This window comes from Muntiacus reevesi, chromosome 18 (genome assembly GCF_963930625.1).
Source record: "Muntiacus reevesi chromosome 18, mMunRee1.1, whole genome shotgun sequence".
Taxonomy (NCBI): domain Eukaryota; kingdom Metazoa; phylum Chordata; class Mammalia; order Artiodactyla; family Cervidae; genus Muntiacus; species Muntiacus reevesi.
In genome coordinates this window covers 32,990,405-33,005,570 of record NC_089266.1, presented here as the reverse complement: position 1 = coordinate 33,005,570, position 15,166 = coordinate 32,990,405, and the positions used below count along the sequence as shown (strand labels likewise).

General features: G+C 50.0%; 1 protein-coding gene across 9 annotated transcripts in view; it reads right to left on the bottom strand.

Moving 5' to 3' along the window:
- Positions 1-15,166, bottom strand: part of GAS7 (growth arrest specific 7) — a 201,330-nt gene that overhangs the window by 16,923 nt on the left and 169,241 nt on the right. For all 9 annotated transcript variants that reach the window (XM_065909439.1, XM_065909440.1, XM_065909441.1 and 6 more), the window contains 3 exons: positions 13,298-13,413; positions 10,416-10,490; positions 5,365-5,443 (listed from right to left, as the gene is read on the bottom strand). In XM_065909439.1, the coding sequence (XP_065765511.1) occupies positions 5,365-5,443; positions 10,416-10,490; positions 13,298-13,413 (270 nt within the window). The remainder of the gene's footprint in view (positions 1-5,364; positions 5,444-10,415; positions 10,491-13,297; positions 13,414-15,166) is intronic.

The window sequence follows — 15,166 nt, the reverse complement described above, 5'->3', positions numbered from 1 at the left end:
CTTTTACAAAAAGGCTAATTTTTTAAGAAAGTTGGCTAGATGTCTCTATACTCATTCTTAAGTTTTAAGCATATCTGGCTAACCAGGAGGCCAAAGTCCTCCACAGAAGCTTGTCCTTATGAACTTAAACTGGCCCGGCTTGGTTGCAATAGGCCACTGAAGCCATTCAGTTTGCCTTTCAGAATTTCTGCCTCTTCCTTCCACATCACTCATCAGAAGAGAGCAAGAGAAGTCTCAGGTCAGAAGGAATTTCAGACACCACAGGAAGACCTCGGAGAAACTGTGGGTTGGGTGACAGACCACCACAACAAAGTAAATGTCACAAAAAAGTGAGTTTTGCAATAGAGCAGGTCACATGGATGTTTTGGTTTCCCAGTGTACATGAAAGCAATGTTTTTATACTATACTGTAGTCTATTAGGGCTTCCCAGGTGGCTCAGTGGTAAAGAAGTCACCTGCCAATGCAGGAGACGCAGGAGATGTGGGCTCGGTCCCTGGGTCAGGGAGACCCCCTGGAGGAGGAAATGGCAACAAACTCCAGTATTCTTGCCTGGAAAATCCCATGGACTGAGGAGCCTGCAGGCTATGGTTGACAGAGTCAAAAAGAGTTGGACACGACTGAGCATGCACACATGTAGTTTATTAAGTGTGCAATAGCATTATGTCTTAAAAGTGTTCATGCCTTAATTTTAAAAATACTTATTGCTTGGATTTCCCTGGTGGTCCAGTGGTTAAGACTCTGTGCTCCCAAGGCAGGGGGCACAGGTTCAATCCCTGGTCGGGGAGCTAAGATCTTGCATGCTGTATGGTCAAAATAAAAATATTTATTTCTAAAAAATGCTAACCATCATCTGACAATGCAGGGTTGCCACACATCTTCAATTTGTAAAAAAGACACACGAAAGCAAAGTACTATATAGAACAAGGATGCCTGTATCTGGTCCCATATTTTTCAAACAGTGCATTGCTAAGAGTTGTGAAATGGTTAGTGGATCATGACCAGCTTTTTGATGAGCATAGTCCAGACATGAAGAGGAAACATCAGAGATGTTTTAGCCACATATGGGGGTATCTGTATGTGATTATCTAGGTGTGGATACATGTGTGTTCCGGGTGGCCATGGAAAATGTATAACTAGGTCACAGTCAAGTCAGTTTCAAGTCTCACTGGTTTGGTCCAAACACTTCATTTCACACTTGAAAAAAATGGAAGCCCAGGGATGCTAAGTGGCTTCCCCCAAGATCACAAAGCTTGTGAGGGATAGCACTGATAAAAAATCATTTTTTATTGTTCTCTTGATGCCCTCTGTGCTCCCCAAAAATTTTCTGGCTGAATACATGGCCTTGACTGCATGATTAAATTTTCTCCCATCACAAGGAATTTTTCTATTCTCTCTTCCTCACCCAGAAGCAGGTATAACTTCTTTTATATAGAGCAATCTTATTTCTTTAATAGTCTGTTGCTATGAACAATGGCTCGAGCTAGGAGACTTCGAAAAGCCTAAGATTCCTGGAATGAAATTGCATTTCTTAAAGAGCTCTCGCCCTTCAACACAGAACACTCAGGAAAGACATTTTCAAGGAGCCTTTTGGAGCAGATGTTAAAATGGGTTTTGCACATGTGGAGCTATATTTATCTATGGTGGATGGATAGTCTTTTCTTTTTAAGGAATTGTCATACAACCACTGGGCTGCTACCATGACTGCCTGAGGCCACCAATGCTGACTGATGGGCTGGAGGCAGCAGACATTCTTATGGTGAAATTTATGTGTGAATTTTGTGTGAATATTCTTCAGAAGCCTCCCATCAGCTAGAAGAAGTCCGCTCTGAATTAAAACATCCCGGCATTTGCAAGATCAGCCTGTACCACTGCGGACAGCCCCTAAGAGAGGGCAGTGTGCTTCAGAACAGAGTTCTGGGTTTTAAACGCCACTGGTCTGCCCAGAGGAAAGGTCCAGGGGTCAAGGCTCCAACCCACTCAATCTCCTCCTGTTTGCTCAATAGCTGAGCCCGCTTGGCTGTGTGACCATGGGCTGTGACTTGACCTCTTTGTTCCCTCTCATTTGTGAAATGGCGATGCTGTCTTGCATGATGGCTGATACAACTGAGGGAGGTAAGTTACGTCCTGCCCATGACGCTCACATAACCATGACACTGTGATATATGGGGTTGGCCGAAAAGTATGTTAGGATTTTCCCAGGGTACAGAAAACTCCAAATGAACTTTTTGGCCAACCAAATGATAACATATTTATTTTGGTCTTCATCCCTAGCTCCTGGCTGGAACTCCTAGAGCCTTCACAATTTCCTAAACAACAAAGGTGCTAGGAGAACATTTCCTGGTTTAATATTTGGTCTTTATGCCCAGTTCTGACACCAAACTCCTACATTTCTTAGAATTTCTTATGAGACGAGTCTGGGTGGGCTCCAGGATGGGGGTTTGTCACCAAAAAGACCAGGCCATGATTGGAACTTTCAGCCACCTCCTCTGATCCCCTGGAGGGAGAGGAAAGGAGCTGGAGACTGAGTTGATAATTACTTTGCCTATGTGACGAAGGGCTTTCTTGGTAGCTCAGCTGGCAAAGAATCCGCCTGCAATGCAGGAGACCTGGATTTGATCCCTGGGTTGGGAAGATCCCCTAGAGGAGGGCATGGCAACCCTATTCCAGTATTTTTGCCTAGAGAATCTCCATGGACAAGGAGCCTGGTGGGCTATATAGCCCATGGGGTCGCAAAGAGTCAGACACAACTGAGCGACTAATACACAGTACATGTGATGAAACCTCCACAAAAGTCTGAAAAATCACAGGGTCCAAGAGGTTCTGAGTTGGTGAACACACCCACGTGCTGGGATGTGCACCCCAGCGCCATGGGGACAGACACTCCTGCACTCGGGACCCTTTCTTACCTGACCCTGAGCATCTCTTCATCTTTGGCTTTTATCATTCCCTTTAGTATATAATAAACTGATGAACCTCATAAGCGTCTCCCTGAGTTTTGTGAGCTCTTCTAACAAGTTATCAAGCCTGACGAGGGGATCACTCGAAACCCTGATTTGTAGCCAAGCGGGACAGAAGTTGTGAGTAACTGTGACCCACTACTCACAACAGCCGTCTGAAGCAAGGGTGGCCCTGTGGGACTGAGTCCTTAACCTGTAGGATCTGACGCTGAGCTCCGGGCAGTTAAGTGTCAGAAATGAATTACATTGTAGGACCCCCAGCTGGGGTCAGGGAATTGGTCAGTGTGGGGAAAACCCAGACATTTGGTGACTAGAAGTAGTGCTGTGAGTATGTGTAATAATTTGCTCAGTCGTGTCCGACTCTTTGCAACCCCATGAACTGTAGCCCGCCAGGCTCCTCTGTCCATGGAATTCTCTTGGCCAGAATACTGGAGTGGGTAGTTGTTCCCTTCTCCAAGGGATCTTCCCGACCCAGGGATCAAATCCAGGTCTCCTGCATTGCAGGCGGACTCTTTACCCATCTGAGCCACCAGTGCTGTGAGTAACAGTAGTAAAAAGTAAGATTATAGGGAAAACTGCATGGGGGAGGGCTCTGTTACCCAGTGAGTACTTCATAAATGACTGAGAATCGGGGGCCTGCTGATGGGGAGTAGAGGCCACCAGGATTTCCGGGGATCCAGCAGGTGACCACTTAGAAGCCTGCAGACCCGGCTCCCAGCCTCGATGCTCACAGTGCTCACAACACAGCCTTACCATTCATCTCACGGTCAATGGAGGTTTCTACAAGTGCAGAGATTGGAGCTGCCAGGGGTTAGGAGAGCAGGAGGGAGACCTAGAGGGAACATTGCTGTGATCTTCAGCTTAAAAATAACTCACTGCTCTGTATACAACGTTCAAAGGTAACTCATTTATGGGGTTCCTTTCTCTCCCAGTGCTCGAGAGGCAATTTCCTTCTGAAATGCTTGGTGTTAAAGGTTAGTGTGCCCTTGTTGGTTCAGGAGTTCTCACTCACATTTGGGTGTCAACTCCCTCTCGGGGCACCAGCATCCTTCAGGAGCAGGGAGCTGGTTATGGCACTGTTTCTCCTTCCACCTCAGCTCTTTATAAAGCTCCTTCGCACATCTCAGCTGTATGAGTCATTCATTCTGCCCATGGTGTGCAGAGAAACATCATGGGGCAGGATGGGGAGACCTGGAAACAAAGCCAGTTTCCTGTCCTCCAACAGTGCACAAAGCCCAGAAATGCAACTGCTGTGGGAAAAGTACCAGAAAAGAGAGAGGACGAGTGAGGGCTGAGCATGGAAATCTCGGGAAAGAGCAGCCATCTTGGGGGATGCCACCTTCAAGTAGTAAAGGAGGTGGTGTACCCCCCAATTTTAAAGTGTGGGCTTACAGGCAACTCTACTCAATATCCTGTGCTAAGCCACAATGGAAAAGAAAATTTAAAAAGAAGGTCTTTGAAAGTGAAAGTCGCCCAGTCACATCCAATTCTTTGCAACTCCATGGACTATACAGGCCATGGAATTCTCCAGGCCAGAATACTGGAGTGGTAGCCTTTCTGTTCTTCAAGGGATCTTCCCAACCTAGGGATCGAACCCAGGTCTTCTGCACTGCAGGTGGATTCTTTACCAGCTGAGCCACAAGGGAAGCCCAAGAATACTGGAGTGGGTAGCCTATCCTTTCTCCAGTGGAATCTTCCCAGCCCAAGAATCAAACCAGGGTCTCCTGCATTGCAGGTGGATTCTTTACCAGCTGAGCTATCAGGGAAGCCCTAAAAAAAAAGAATGTCTATATGTATATAACTGAGTCACTCTGCTACACAGCAGAGATCAGCACGGCATTGTAAATCAACCATGTGCTGTGCTAAATCACGAAGTTGCGTCTGACTCTCTGCGACCCCTTGGGCTATAGCCTGCCAGGCTGCTCTGTCCATGGACTTTCTCCAAGGAAGAAGACTGGAGTGGGAAGCCATTCCCTTCTCTAGGGGGATCTTTCCAACCCAGGGATCGAACCTGGGTCTCCTGCAATGCAAGGTGGATTCTTTACTGTCTGAGTTACCAGGGAAGCCCAAGGCTCACCATAGCCCAGTGTTAAACTTGGAGGAATTTTGTGAGTTGATGAGTAAGTAACAACCAGTATTAAAAATTAAATGGTCTAAACTTAAAATGAACAAACTGTATTAAAAACAAAGGCAGCACATATCCTCATACCCTCTTAATAATGACATCTGACTATTACCTGAACTCTTGATGGATGTGTATGGCTTTCAATGCTATTTTGTTGGTACATCTAATGCTAGCATCTCTTCCTGACTCTTGAAATTTATACCATGGAAACCGGGCAACACAACAACAACAAACAGAGGCAGCGGCACATGGGTGTGTAAGACCAACCCAGGGAGGGGTTACCTTGGCAGAGAACTTGAGGTGAACTTCAGCCTCATCCGCAAGGCTCTTCTTCACCTGCGCCCACGCTTCTCCCAGGGAGCTGCAACACCAAGGAGATGGTGAGGCTCGTGGACGGATGCACTGACCTCAGGTCAGAGGCCAGAGCCCTCCCCCCATGAGGCGGGATGGTGGATCTTGACTCCGAGTCCCTGGGGAACGTACGACACCCGAGACTATGGACTTGGATGAGGAGGAGGTCAGGCACAAGACAAACACGAGTACCACGCCTTGACCTGTGTATGGGACCAGAAAAGCCATTCCGAAACGAGCTGAGCATCTTGGAGCTGAGAGAACTGACTGAAGCAGCCAGCTGAGTGCCTGGGAAATGTCCAGAAGCCCAGAGGATTAGGGAGATGGGGGTGGTGGGGGGTAAGTGTCATGAGGGCCCTGATACCTGTCCCATGACTGTCCCCTGCCTTCCCAGCACCCTCCCTGGTTTATTCTTGAGGGGTGCTAACACCTGCTGGCAAACAAGGAAGGAGAATGGATGCCTTTCCAGCGAGAAGCCCTTCTCTAACAGAAGGTTATCACACAGCCCTGCTTGCAGGCAAACCTCCAGTGGCCTGATTTCTGGGCGGGGGCGGCAAAGATAGACCACCTGGGTCTAGGGACCTCTTAGGGCCGCCCACACAGCTGAGAAGGCTCCCCATCCCCATCTTCAGGAACATGGCCTCCCCACCCACGCTCTAGAACCGATTCTGGACGGTGAGCCCCAGCACTGCCCACAGCCAACCAGAAAATGGCAGAGTCCTCCAAGCTAAATCGCTTTTCCACTTGAAAGAGATGTTCCAAGTACAAGCAATCTCCTAAAGTCCCCTGGACTTTTGAACGCATGCCCCCACACTCCAATCTCCCTGATTGAGAACTCTTGAACCTCTCTGATCTTCCCACTGATACCTCTGCATTCTTGCTCGAGACCTCTTCACCCAGCCAGTATACCAGGGCTGAATGGTCAGTTGATTTCCTTTCATCAAAAAACCATTTCCCCCAGAGAATTCATTAAACTCGAGTGGCAAAACCTGATTAAAAGACAGCCTGCTGCGAGGCCTCTGGGTTCTGAGTCGAGCAGCCAGCAGCTGAAAATTACCCAACAGAACAGAAGGGACCCCTCTGATCAGAGTCCAGGCCTGTCTGGTGGTGGTGCTGGCTTAGGCCAGGGTGGGTGTTTACGGGAAGTGCCTGACTGATTTTATCTAGGAGTCAGACAGCAAACAAAGGTCCATTTGGGTGATCCTGGCTGGGGGGCCCACCCGAGAAGGGATGGGGAATTGGGATGATGCAAGCTGCTGACGTCTGTCTTGGCCCGAAGGGCCTGAGCTCTTGGGAGCTGGGTTGGGGCCATGCTGGGTGGCTTGTACCCTCACCTGACTGGGCAGATGGGTAGAGGGCCTGGGGTGGGGATAAGGAGGGAGTGGAAGGAGTCATGAGAGTCATACAGATATGGGATCAGAATACCAGGTCCAGAAAAAGATTTATCCAAATATGGGTGATGTTTGTGCAATAAAGATGCCAAGCATCTTCATGGAGAAATGGACAGCCTTTCAACACATGGTGCAGAGGCAACTCTACATCCATAGGGAAAAAGAAATCCTACCCCTGACCCCATGCCACGCACACAGGTAACCTCCAGATGGATTGCACAACTAGGATAAAAGTCAACTGCTCACAGAAGCAGTCCTGGGGAGAAGCAGGAGCTCCATGACAGTGGGGTCAAAGGGGGCATTTCTCCCTGCAGCTAAGCTACTTGACAGCCTGCGGGAGATTTGAACAAGAGCCCAGAAGCCCTGCTGGTGCTGAGTGTCTGTAAGTCAGCTGTCAGCAAAGCACACGGTCAATAACTGGCCCAGGGATGGTGACAGTGGCCTGAGACTGTCATCTGGACTACTGGGAGGAAAGGCGGAAGCACAGTTTCACACTTAGGACCAAGTCCTTGGCCCCACTGCCAGGTTGGGCCCCTGCAGGCAGGGGGACATCACTCCAAACACGCGGACGGGCCTATCTGAGCTGGTCCAGCCCCCTTGCAATATCCTATCCAGCCTTGGAGCCACGTCACAATTTAGGATAAAAGCCATTTAGAAATTCTGTCATTGAAGACAGTGATAAGAGGTTGATGGGAAAAAAAACAAACCGACAAAAACCCCAAGACATAATTTCTGTTCCAGAACACCATCTGGGGCTTGCTAAATCAAAATCCATGTTACTGTCACAATTACCAACCAGGAAAGACCAAAATCCTTTCCACACAGGACAGCAAAACTGAAGTCAGGATACATCTCCTGATTCTGTTTATTCTTCACACACCCTGTGGAATCTGAGGGCAACTCAAGTCTCCCCATCAGCAACTTCCTAGGCTACCCCACGTCTCTAGGCTCCAGCGTCATGCTCTGAAAGCTTCAGGTGGATGGGCTGACGTCCAAAGCCGTGTGTGAAGGCGAAGCGGTGGGGCTGCAGGCTGTGAACAGGGGCCCATGTGCCTCCTGGAAGAAGCGTGTGTGTGGGTGTGGGATGTGGGTACAGGGCTGATGGGGTCTGTGTTCATGGCTGTGTTGCAGGTGAGCAATACCGATCCACGACTGTGAGTGTGTGGTGGATTGCCTGTGTTTGCGGCTGCACACGTGTACAGCATGCTGGTGAGGCCTGACTCTGGACTTGTGCAGCCCAGAGCATATGCCATGCGTGTGGGCAGGACGGAGTGTCTCTGGCAGCGGCCCAGGCCGAAGGGTGGAATTTCTTTGGGGCAGCAGTGCTGCACCGCAGAGCATGGGAGCACTTAAGAAAGCTCCATCCTCAGTTCAGAGGGGAGACTCCCTCACGGGTCCCCTCCTGCCCTGGTCTCAGGCTGGGTACATGGAGCAGGAGGAGGCTGGAGCCAGCTTCACTGATGTCCCTGGAAGGGACACTGGCCATGCAGGGCGGTGGCTTGTGGCCTGCTGGGTCAGTGAAAACCATTTCAACCTCGTGGCTGCATGGTGAGCCCATGAAGAGGCCCTAATCAAAGCCCTGTTCCCTGGAGGATTCAAGCCATGCAGGCAGATTCAGGCTTGTTCAACACCACGGCTCTCCAATGACTATGACAGAGTATCTTCCATCCCCAGGGGCTCACTTCCCTTCATAGGAGGGATTCAAACAGAGACTGCACTGCAGGGAGGTCAGACTAGAGAGAGGACCTCGGGGGGCCTTTCATCTCTTACCTCCTGAGATTCTGGCTTTAGAATTGAGGGGAAATTCACTTAACACAAATGTAACCAGGGGACTTCCCTGGTGGCCTGAAGGCTAAGACTCAGTGCTCCCAATGCAGGGGAGCCCTGGGTTTGACCCCTGATCAGGGAACTAGATCCCACATGCCACAACTAAGATCCAGCACAGCCAAAGAAATATTTTTTAAAAAATTAACCACTTCAAAGAGAACAAGCATTTACTACATTCCTCATCCTAGGCAACTACTACCTCTATCTAGTTCCAAAGCATTTTTTATCAATATCACCCTGTGATGGACTGAAAGCCTGTGTTCCCCAAATCCATAGGTTGAAACTCTAGCCCATAGTGTGACTGTTACTTGGACATTTATCTGTTACTCTAAGGAAGCAGTAGGGTTAAATGAGGTCATAAGGGTGGGGCCCTGATCTGATAGAATTTGTGTCCTCATAGGAAGAAATACTGGAGAGTTTCTTCTCTCTCCTCACCAAGGGAAAGACACCTGCGACACAGGAGAGAGCTCTTACAGGACACTAACCCTGCCGGCCCCTTGACCTTAGACTTCCCAGCCTCCCGAATTGGGATTAATTACATTTTTAAGGCTTCAGTCATATGGCATAAGTCACTCAGCCTATGGTATTCTATTATAGTAACCTGAGCAGATGAACACACACCCCAGAACGAAACCTTGTACCTATTAAACAGTTGTTCCCAGTTCCTTTTCCCCCAACCCCTGATAACCACCATGGATCTGTCTATTCTGGGCATTTCTAAATGGAATCCTACAACATACAACCTTTGCATCTTGCTTCTTTCACTTAGTATAATGTTTCTGAGGTTTATCCACATGGTAACAAGGATCAGTACTTTATTCCTTTTTATGGCTGAATAGCATTCCTTTGTATGTCCATATAGCCAATGTGGACAGACTAAAATTTGCTTATGCATTCACCCTTGATGGACAGTTATTTCTACTTGGTGGCTATAATGAATCATGCTGCTATGAACATGCATGTACATATATTTGAATATCTGCTTTCAGTTCTTCTGGATATAAACCTAGGAGTGGAATTTGTTGGGTCCTATGGGAGTTCTGACTAGTTTTCTGAGGCATTGCCAAACTGTTTTCCATAGCAGCTGTGCCATTCTGCATTACCACCAGCAGGCTGAAACTCTGTTAACATACGGAGTGGAGAAGGCAGCAGTCTTCCCCCAACTAGGGACCCTTCTGTGGCCAGGAGGGTAGGGCTGGGCCTCCCCCAGCCCAGGTCCCACCCAAGGAGGTCTGGATGGTCACAGCTATAGGGTGAGGGAAGCCTGGACCCAGACTCACAGGAGAGAATTCCAACCAAGGAGCCAGGTGTGGAATCCCCCCACATCTAGTTTCCTGCCAGCCTGCTCTCAGAGACAGGGGAGCAGGGGTGGGAGTCTGGAGGCTGCTTCCCAGCTACTGGGGAAAGGGCAGAGGGGGTCCTGGAATACCCCAGCATCTGGCAGGAGGCCCTTGGCCAATAACGAGTCAGTAATGTGGAAGTGCAACCTTGAGCATGGATGCCCACACCTGGAGTCATGGATGACCAGCTGGAGCTGTGAATGCCCACCTGAACCAAGAATGTCCACCTTGAACCAAGAATGTTCACCATGAACCATGAATGCCCACTTTGAATCACAGGCACCCACCTTCAGCCAGGTGTATGGAGACCTCCCCATCCATATGGGACCATGGCAATGACCAGTGATCAGTGAAAAGGGATTTCCCCCCTCTTCCCTGAGTGCCCCTCTCCCTCCCTACCCCCATCACTGTTCCTCCTACTCACCCCTCCTCCTGTGCGGCCAAGGAGTTCTGAGAGAGCTTAGCTAAGTTCTTTGCATATTCCTCTTCAATCTTTATCCTGCAAAGGGAGAAAACCCAACATGTCAGCTCCTCAGAGCTAGACCGTGGATCCGACCTGCAGCTTTGCTGCTTATTAACAGTGTAAAGACCATAAGCTCTGCAAGTACGTGGCTCTTGTCTTTCCACTCAACTCACAGTAGGTGCTTAATATGAGCTGAATGAAAGAATGAAATTGAACCTCCATCTGTAGAGTGGGGCATTGCTGCCTGTGTGAGGATGAAAAGTGGTCATCTGCATAGCTCCCAGCACAGGGCTGGACACAAGGCAAACACTTAACTGAAGAGGTGTAACTGGTCATGGACCACGGCTGCCCTGCCCCCTGGTGAGTGCTCTGGCATGAGAGCCTGCAAGGAAGTCACAGTGTCTAAGAAGCAGGAATAGGACCCTGTCCACGTTCTCCCAGCCCTTGAGGCTGCCAACTTCCCAGCCTGCAGGGTGCAAGCATCTCCATGGAAACCAGTGGTGCACAGCGGAGGCCACATCCCTGGAGAGGGAAGTTGCCTTGGATTTCACTTCCAGCAGGCCCTTGACACACTTTCAAGGCAGCTCTCTGGGGAGGGGTCTGTATTATCTGCCACAACTGTGTAAAACGTGTTGTCATGGTATTAGTCACTGTCTAAGCGGTCCCCTGAGGAGCCATGCTTGTGATGACCAGAGCTGCCCAGATGGCTGGGGCCTCAGAGAGGCCCCTAGTCCATCATCTGGCAAATGAAACAAATCTAGAGATGTTCCCAGGGCTGCAGCATTTGCTTCTTGGCTTCTTAGGAGCTGAAGCGTGAAAGGATATAGAGACAGCGACCTGACCGAGTCTCTGGGCAGCATTTGGGGGTCATGATCACTTCCCACATCAGTGCTGAGAGGCCCCGTCTCGGTCCTTCTCTCACCATCACCTCTGCCATCTCCACATCCTCTCGAGCCTGCCTCCCTCGCTTCCTCTCCATCCACCGAGTCTTTAGTCCCTCCTCTCCCCAGGAGGACGTGGACAGTCAGCATGCAGCCTCCAGCCAGGAGATCTCTCGACAAAGCAGATCTAACCATGTCAAAACCATGTCACACTCTCAGCTTCAAAGGTTCAGCAATGCCAACTGTGTGCACCGGCACGAGACCTCTCCTCTCCAGGGCTGGTGCTGGCCTCGCTCCCCTAAGCTGAGGTCACGTGGTTCACTGGACGGCTGGCCTCCCACCCTGGCCCAGCTCTCGTCTCTGCACCTCAGGTCCCACCCCTCCTGGCTCTGAAAGGTGCCCCTGCGAAACCCTAGGTGGACTGAGGAAGGTGTCAGGAGGCCACCTGTCCCAGGGAAGACCAGAGTTCTCGCAGGTATGGTTCCATCTGTTAATGTGACATCTTTATGAAAGCATAAACCGCAAGTGTGTTCAAACTTGGCTTTTCTAGCCATTTTCCTCTTGGCCTGCTTTCGGCTATTGTTTTCTGACACCTGAACTACGCAATCTCTCAATTTCCTACCTGTTTCACAGGTCATAAAGCAAAGGTTTGCTTATACCTATAGAAAATAGGCCTCCTAAAGGAAAGCAGGTGCTTTAGCATACCACAGAATTGTTACTGGATTATTGTTGCTATAAATAAAAAAGGAAACTATGAGGAACTTCCCTGGCTGTCGAGTGACTGAGACTCTGTGCTTCTAATACAGGGGGTGTGGGTTTGAACCCTGGTGGGGGAACCAACATCCCATATGCCTCTCAGCATGGACAAAAAAAAAAAAAGAATTCAAAAATACATTGCCATTTACTGTAAATACTTCCAGTGTGCCTTTGAAATTCCAGATATGAAGTTGTGCGTATGTAGGTGTGTGAGGAAGGTGGGTATGCGTATGTGTGTGAGTGTGCAGGTGAATGCTGGTTTAACAAAGTCTCATAACTTGGAGAGCCTGGGGAGGGAGGGAGATGGAGAAGGAGCTTTTCACTTGTAACTTTCCCCCTTCCATTAGGCTGAATTCATCTCCCTTGGCTTTGCTGATGGCTCAAGCGGTAAAGAATCTGCCTGCCAATACAGCAGATGCAGGTTTGATCCCTGGGTGGGGAAGATCTGGAGGAGGAAATGGCAACCCAGTCCAGTATTCTTGCCTGGAGAATTCCATGGACAGAGGAGCCTGGCGGGCCACAGTCCAGGGGTTGCAAAAGAGTCAGACATGACTGAGCAGGCATGCATTGTTTCCTCCTCATCTACACACAGGCAAACCACTATTATACTCTCTGCTCTTATCATAATGACCTTCCCTCTCCCATTAGACTGAATTCCCTAAAGATAGAGATGGGGGTAGGGGTGGGTGTTTCTGGATACCCAGGGCTGGGACACAGTTTTGACTCAAAGATGAACAGAAAGGTAACATCCTTTTTTGTTACATTAAAGAACAGCGGCTGTGCATGCACAGATAAGCAAAGGAGCCGAGCAGTCTTCATGGCAATATATTAAGGAGTGGTGGGGACTGTGGCAAGCTGGAAGTACAGGCTCCCAGCATAGGGGGAGCTGCTCCCCACCTCCAGCCAACTGTTGCATGAGGGATGCACAGCCATGGAGTCAGACTTTTTGCTCTCCCCAGAGATGCCAGATATGCAGATTTTAATGTGAAATCCACCAATCTTTTTTAATGTTGGTTCAAATCTTTGAAAACACTACCTAGGCCAAAGCAACACACCTGCTGGCCAGACATGTCCCAAGGCCTGTGAGTCTGACTCCCGTCTTGTACTTCCCTTAGGGCAGAGCTGGGTGTGTGGGGCTCACCCTGGGCTCAGGGACCATGTTGGGTGCCATCACCAGCCCTGGAGTGGGGAGGGCCCAGGACTCACCTTTCTCGGATGAACTCCGACATTTCCTTCTGCATCTGCTTGCCCTTCAGCTGTTTCTGCAGCAGCAGTTCAAACCCAGCCACCGTGCCGTTGCCTTGGGAGTCCTTCTTGTCGGCCTAGGAAGGAGAGAGAGGCAGGAGCGCTTAGGTGACACCAGCGTCTGGAGCTGGGAGGAATGGAGTATAGGGAAGACAGACCCCAGAAAAGACCCTGTTGTCGTTCAGTCGCTCAGTCTCGTCCAACTCTTTGTGACCCCATGGACTGCAGCATGCCAGGCTTCCCATCCATCACCATCTCCTGGAGTTGGCTCAAACTCATGTCCACTGAGTCAGTGATGTCATCCAACCATCTCTCAGCTTCTGCCACACCCCTCTCCACCTGCCCTTAATCTTTCCCAGCATCAGGGTTTTTCCCAACGAGTCGGCTCCTCGCATCAGGTGGCCAAAGTATTGGAGCTTCAGCTTCAGCATTAATCCTTCCAATGAATACTCAGGGTTGATTACCTTTTATTGACTGGTTTGATCTCCTTGCTGTCCAAGGGACTCTCAAGAGGCCCCAAGGCCTTTGCTAATAACCCTGACCTCAGCCCGAGGAGGAGGACGAGGCTGGTAGTCTTGGCCGACCCAACTCATGCCCCTCCCGGTGCCCTCACCCCCAAGTGCTCCCGGATGCTTGAGCCCTGGCCACTGCTGCTGCCCCACGTCCGTGCCTCTCAACCCCCCAACCTGGAAATGAAGAGAAGGAAGGGCAGGTGGCCAGGAACACAAGTCCCAGGTGGCTGCTGGGGCTGGCTAGATCCTCTGCAGAGTTTTAGCTTCTTGATTGAGCTGCGAGACAGTGGATAACCTCAGGGGCAGGTACCCCAACCCCGAGCCTTGCCATCCTCTTTCGCACTGCACATGCCTAAAAAATCACAATGACTTCTGGGGAGAAGCTGGACGGAAGGGCCGCTGCTGGAGTGGAAAAGGGCAGGTTTCCAGGGTTGACATCTCAGCCACATCACAGTGCAGCTGTTCTGGCCATTGGAAACTTACTCCAAGGACATTTAAGATGTGCGTACTCCATTGTATGAATGCTACATCTTCATGAAAAAGTCACAGAAAAATTATTCAAAACGCTGAGCCCCAATCCACCTCCCAGAGAGGATGGACAGGCCGAGCAATTTGTCCACACTGGGAAAACAGGCCCAAAGAAGTGGGGTTTAAGGATTGTGTCAGCAGAGAAATTTCTGTGAGAGGAAAAGGTCTTGATGGGCAGGGAGATAAAGCTCTGGGGTAGGTATCAGAGTCCCAGGAGAGCCTGAATCGAGATGGAAGCAGGATGGTGCCGACCAGCAGCAGGCTCTCCCACTCCTCCTCTCTCTCCAACCCTCCCTCCCTCCAACCCTCCCTCCCTCCACTGACCTCTGGCTCCCAGGGTACCCATTCCTGGGGTCTAAGCTGGTCCACTCCCCATGCTGTTTCCTGCTCTCTTCTTTTTGAATGACATCTCCAAATTCAGCTCCTCCCCTCCATCTCTGCAGCTGCCACCACCCTTCCTGGCCTCCCAGAGGTTAATGGGCACTCCTGCCTTCCCTACATGACACATAGGGCTTCCCAGGTTGGTGCCAGTGGTAAAGAAAATCCGCCTGCCAATGCAGGAGATGTAAGAGATGCAGGTTGAATCCCTGGGTCTGGGAGGTCCCCTGCAGGAGGGCAGGGCAACCCACTCCATTATTCTTGCCTGGAGAGTCCCATGAACTGAGGAGCCATAGGGTTGCACAGAGTTGGACATGACTGAAACGATATAACATGCACGTTCCAAGACACATACAAATCAGATCACATCCTGTTCCTGTTTCAATCCTCCACCACCTGTTTGAACCCTCCA